Here is a 6,152-nt window from a genome sequence, read left to right as displayed (position 1 = left end):
CCAAGACTAAACCAGGTCTAAATTGGGTAAAAAACAAGGTCTAAACCAGGACTAAACCAGGACTAAACCAGGACTAAACCAGGACTAAACCAGGACTAAACCAGGACTAAACCAGGACTAAACTAAGACTAAAGCAGTACTAAACCAGGTCTAAGGTCTAAACCAGGTCTAAAACCAGGCCTAAAAAGTTTCTAAAGGTTCTAAAGTTTCTAAAGGTTCTGAAGGTCTAAAATTTCTAAAGTTCTAAAGTTGTAAAGGTTCTAAAGTTTCTGAAGGTTCTAAAGTTTGTAAAGGTTTTAAAGGTTCTAAAGTTTGTAAAGTTTCTAAAGGTTCTGAAGTTTCTAAATGTTCTAAAGTTTCTAAAGGTTCTGTTCTGGACTATTTCAGGATCGATACTTGTGGAAAATGAGGATCTGGTTTGGATTCTGGTCTTGGTATCGATTCTGGTCCAGTTCCTGATACTTTGACAAACCGCGGCGCCGAGTCAGCGTTCAGCGAGACCAAAACTGTGACACAAAAAAAGTGTTTTTATTTCCAGTTTGTTTTTTCCAAAGAAATGTGCAGAAAATACAAAGTTATCCACAAGTTCATGTGGGAAAATCTGACATATTTAATTCAGTCTTTTAATAATGATTGACTTTTTCCATCATATACACTTTAATACATCAACAATTCAAATCAGAACAGTACCGATAATTGTGCAAAAATACAAGACGCTTAAAATTATCCCCGTTTGATTTACAAAAAAAAAAAAAACACTTCAAATTTAAAATAATAAAATATATTTGTAAAAAGTCTCATTTGAGTGGCAGAGTTGGAGTGTTGAGTCTTTTGGCCGCGCTGCCTCCTGCAGGTTTAAAACGTTACTACACTCACGCTCGTTTTCTCTTTCCTCGCTTCTCTCCTTTTTTTCAGGTGTCAAGCAAATCCAAAATTTTCAAAATAAAAAACCGACAGATCCTTGGTTTGTGGCAATTGGTGATAATAAAATTGTGAATCGAGTCGTGATTAAGGAGAATTGTTCTGCACTCGGCCCTTTGATGACCAACGTGAGTCAGTTTAGTAATATTTTCTTTGTGTTTTGGTCGTTTTTCTGCAGCTTTTCTGAGTTTTAACTAAACAAATGTCAGTTTACGTCTGGGGAAATTGCAATTCTGTAAACTTCACTTTTGACTTTGACTTTGAAAACTGGACCATTTTCTCATTTTTTCATAGATTTTGTGAGAAATCGACGGCGAACAGATGAACAGAGCCCAGAGGAAGTTTTCATCGCATGTTTCCAGACGTGTTCCAGGTTTGTGACGTAAGTGTGAACAGAGACTAAAGTTTGATCTGCAGAAATGTGCTCAAGGACGCAGGTTTTTGCGTTGGGACGGTGGGACATGTCAAAATTTGGGGAAAACAAACTAGTCCCTACAAATATTTGCCATTTTATTAACAAAAATATAAATTTATTCAAATTTTTTTCCAAACTCAATAGTTTTAATTGAATAGTTTTTAGTTCATATTTAGTTTCTTAAACGTTCTGAGATGTGTTCAGTGAGATGACGACAGGGTTACACCTGAATCCATGTATCATTCGTTCATTCGTTTTTCAATATAAAACCAAAAATAAGAAAACAAAAAAACAACAGTTTTCTTCGCTATTTGTCTCCAAAACCAAAATGAAAACACAGATAATGATTCATTATTTCAGTTTAAGATTTGGTGTTTAAATGAAGAATGGAAAAAATGGATAACGGCCGTTTCCCTGGAACACCAAATCTTAAACTGAAAAAATGAATCGTTATCCTTTTTTTCATTTTGGTTTTGGGAACAGAACAGCCAATAGAAAATAAGGCAGCCTCGTTTTCTATTGGCTGATGTTTATCTGGCCTCACCGCGTCCACAGTTGAGAGATTTTAATTTTCTTTTTTTTGGTCATGATAATTACAAGGCTGCTGCGTCTCTATAATACGGAAGCAGAGAGGGTCACAACAAACGCAAACGCCGCAACAGATACAAATGCGACAACACAACGAAAAGCCACAACACACCAAAAAAAGCCACAACGGAAATGACCGCGGGACTTTATTTTAATGCAAACGCTGCAACAAATACAAACGCCACAACACAACAAAAAGCCACAACACATTAAAAAGCCACAACACATTAAAAAGCCACAACACAACAAAAAGCCACAACGGAAGTGACCGCGGGACTTTATTTTCCGACGGACCGATCAAGCGGCAAGTGAAGAAGAAGAACTACAACGTGAAAAGTAAAGGAACGGAGAAGTTGGAAACGTACGTAAAAGTAATTTATTGTTTTATCGTTATTCGTTTCAGGTTGTAGTTCTTCTTCTTCACTTGCCTCTTGATCGGTCCGTCGGAAAATAGAGTCCCGCGGTCACTTCCGTTATGGCTTTTTAATGTGTAGTGGCTTTTTTGTTGTGTTGTGGCTTTTTAATGTGTTGTGGCTTTTTAATGTGTTGTGGCTTTTTGTTGTGTTGTGGCTTTTTAATGTGTTGTGGGTTTTTAATGTGTTGTAGCTTATTGATGTGTTGTGGCTTTTTAATATGTTGTGGCTTTTTAATGTGTTGTGGCTTTTTGTTGTGTTGTGGCTTTTTAATGTGTTGTGGCTTTTTAATGTGTTGTGGCTTATTGATGTGTTGTGGCTTTTTAATATGTTGTGGCTTTTTGATGTGTTGTGGCTTTTTGTTGTGTTGTGGCTTTTTAATGTGTTGTGGCTTTTTTAATGTGTTGTGGCTTTTTGATGTGTTGTGGCTTTTTAATATGTTGTGGCTTTTTGATGTGTTGTGGCTTTTTAATGTGTTGTGGCTTTTTGTTGTGTTGTGGCTTTTTAATGTGTTGTGTCTTATTGATGTGTTGTGGCTTTTTAATATGTCGTGGCTTTTTGATGTGTTGTGGCTTTTTAATATGTTGTGGCTTTTTGATGTGTTGTGGCATTTTGTTGTGTTGTGGCATTTGCATTTGTGTTGTGGCTTTTTAATGTGTTGTGGCATTTGCATTTGTGTTTTGGCATTTGCATTTGCGTTGTGGTGTTTGCATTAAAACAGAGTCCCGCGGTCATTTCCGTTGTGGCTTTTTTTGGTGTGTTGTGGCTTTTTGTTGTGTTGTCGCATTTGTATTTGTTGCGGCGTTTGCGTTTGTTGTGACCCTCTCGGCCTCCGCACTTTAATGCTATTTTGAACTTTCATTGGCAATTTGAAACGACAAAAAATTCTCGCGGGGATCTTTTCAAGACGATATTTTGACGGACTGAGACACTGAAGAGAGGAAAGAGAAACGGGACGCGGCTCTCAGGTTAAATCTGCGTTACAAAAGTTAAAAGTAAAAGTTTTTTCATTGCACTTGCAGAGAATGAAATCACGGAAATACGATTATGTTTTCATTATTAATCTGTGAAAGTTTAAAAAGTAAATATCCCCTGTTCCAGTTTGGTCCGAGACCCGAAAACGTCTTTAAGATTCTGCAGAAATCCAACGTTAACTGATCGAAAACTCAGAACCGTTTTACCGATGGTGGAAAGAGACGAGTCTGAGTTTAGTCCTGATTCAGTCTTGGTTTAGTCCTGGTTTGGTCCTGGTTTAATCCCGGTTTGGTCCTGATTCAGTCCTTGTTTAATCCTGTTTTAGTCCTGGTTCAGTCCTGGTTTAGTCCTGGTCCAGTCCTGGTTCAATCCTGGTCTAGTCCTGGTTTAGTCCTGTTTTAGTCCTGGTTTAGTCCTGGTTCAGTCCTGGTTTAGTCCTGTTTTAGTCCTGGTTCAGTCCTGGTTTAGTCCTGGTTCAGTCCTGGTTTAGTCCTGTTTTAGTCCTGGTTCAGTCCTGGTTTAGTCCTGGTCCAGTCCTGGTTCAGTCCTGGTCTAGTCCTGGTTTAGTCCTGTTTTAGTCCTGGTTCAGTCCTGGTTTAGTCCTGTTTTAGTCCTGGTTCAGTCCTGGTTTAATCCTGGTTCAGTCCTGGTTCAGTCCTGGTTCAGTCCTGGTCTAGTCCTGGTTTAGTCCTGGTTCAGTCCTGGTTCAGTCCTGGTCTAGTCGTGGTTCAGTCCTGGTCTAGTCCTGGTTTAGTCCTGGTTCAGTCCTGGTTCAGTCCTGATTTAGTCCTGGTTTAGTCCTGGTCTAGTCGTGGTTCAGTCCTGGTCTAGTCCTGGTTCAGTCCTGGTTCAGTCCTGGTCTAGTCCTGGTTTAGTCCTGGTTCAGTCCTGGTTCAGTCCTGGTTCAGTCCTGGTCTCAGTCGTGGTTCAGTCCTGGTCTAGTCGTGGTTCAGTCCTGGTCTAGTCCTGGTTTAGTCCCGGTTCAGAGCCCGTCGTCTTCGTTGGTCTCTCTCCTGGTCCGTTTGGTTTTCCGTTTGGGTCTGAGGCTGGTGAAGCAGGACGTGGCGGTGAGCGCGATCCGGCTGAGGCCCACGTTGACGCAGTGGAGCTCCGAGGTCACGGGGACGTCGGAGAAGAGGGCGCGGTCCCGGGGCAGGTCCCACGAGTCCTGGTTGGATTCCAGGTCCTTGAGCACGTTCAGGATCTCCACCCGCTCCGTCTGACGGGTGAGACCGCGGAGGTTCAGGACGGCCGACACGTGCTTCCTCCTGAAACACACAACAGACCGGATTCAGTCAGGGTTTAGTCCTGGTTTAGTCCTGGTTTAGTCCTGGTTTAGACCTGGTTTAGACCTGGTTTAGATCTGGTTTAGAGGTTCGGAGTTAGGCATTAGGAGTTAGGAGTTAGGCGTTAGAGGATAGGATTTAGGGATAAGGGTTTAGGGGTTAGGGTTTATGGTTTAGGGTTTAGGGGATAGGAGATAGGGTTTAGGGGTTAGGAGTTAGGGGATAGGGGATAGGGGATAGGGGTTAGGGTTTAGGGGTTAGATCAGGGGTCGGCAGCCCGCGGCTCCGGAGCCGCATGTGGCTCTTTAGCTCTCCCCTAGTGGCTCCCTGGAGCTTTTTCAAAAATGAGTGAAAATGGAAAAGGAATGATTTTTTTGTTGTTGTTTTAATCTGGTTTGTTTCGGGGTAAAACCCTCGTTCATCTGCTCATGGATCTGATCCATCAGCTGTGTGCAAACGCAAACATAGGAAAAGTGTTTCAGCAGAACAAACAGATGAGCTGAAGCGGGGGTGGTGTCCACCTCCACCTGAGAAGCACTTTCCCCGAAAAAAAGAAAAAAAAAAACACGTGCGCAGACGGACGCTCAGAACAACATATAATGAACCCAACTGGATTCATGCTTCTGTCCGGATGCTGCACCACCTCAGAACCAGGCCGTGGTCGAGCGTGGAAGACCGGAGCAGCCCGGACCTGTGGTCCACAGAACATTCTCGCTTTTCCCGCACAGAACCAGCGCACAGAGGACGACACGGAACCGCTCGGACCCAGTCCTTTGCGCTGGTCTTGCTCGCCCTCGTCTGGAACCAGGACACGGAGGACGAAACCTCCGGACCATCTGACCAACACTGGACCCCAGCCCCGTCCTGAGGAGCTGCTCCCGTGTGTTTAGTGCTGCTGAGCTCAGAGCTTCTGCTCTGGGCTGATGTTGTGTACAAAGTTCTACATGCTGCTGTTTTCCTCATGCTCCTGCACGATCAGAAGAAATGCGACTGCTGCTCTGATGCTTCCATCATCGTCATCAAAGCAACAGGTAAACGTCGGTCTACAGACGGAGCAGCGAGTGTGAGAGGGTCACAGAGGGTTTGTGTATCATGATGCTCATTTTGTATTTGTAGCCGACTTTTAATAGTCGGTTTATAAAGTTAATACACTGACAGCCTATGTTGTCTTCATATTAGGCTTATTTAAGGCTTTTCATTTTGTGCGGCTCCAGGCAGGTATTTTATTTTTTTTTTGGGCCAATATGGCTCTTTGAACATTTTGGGTTGCCGACCCCTGGGTTAGAGTTTAGGGTTTAGGAGTTAGGAGATACACTTTAAGGGATACGGTTTAGGGGTTAGGAGTTAGGGGATAGGGGTTAGGGTTTAGGGTTTAGGAGTTAGGAGTTAGGAGTTAGGGGATAGGGGTTAGGGGTTAGGGATAGGGGTTAGGGTTTAGGGGATAGGGGTTAGGGGTTTAGGGTTTAGGAGTTAGGGGATAGGGGTTAGGGTTAGGGTTTAGGGTTAGGAGTTAGGGATAGGGGTTAGGGTTAGGGGTAGGGTTAGGGGATAGGG

At 43.0% G+C, this 6,152-nt stretch overlaps 1 protein-coding gene across 1 annotated transcript in view; it reads right to left on the bottom strand.

Moving 5' to 3' along the window:
- Positions 1 to 507: 507 nt before the first annotated feature.
- The window catches only part of exoc3l2b (exocyst complex component 3-like 2b), a 54,526-nt gene continuing 48,881 nt past the window's right edge, over positions 508 to 6,152 (bottom strand). The window contains 1 exon segment of the mRNA XM_055166737.1: positions 508 to 4,580. Coding sequence (XP_055022712.1) covers positions 4,295 to 4,580 — 286 coding nt within the window. The 3' untranslated portion in view covers positions 508 to 4,294.

The sequence above is a fragment of the Boleophthalmus pectinirostris genome, unplaced genomic scaffold (assembly GCF_026225935.1).
Source record: "Boleophthalmus pectinirostris isolate CB_2022bp ecotype Guang Dong unplaced genomic scaffold, ASM2622593v1 HiC_scaffold_9, whole genome shotgun sequence".
Taxonomy (NCBI): domain Eukaryota; kingdom Metazoa; phylum Chordata; class Actinopteri; order Gobiiformes; family Gobiidae; genus Boleophthalmus; species Boleophthalmus pectinirostris.
This window is presented reverse-complemented; position numbering and strand designations above follow the sequence as displayed.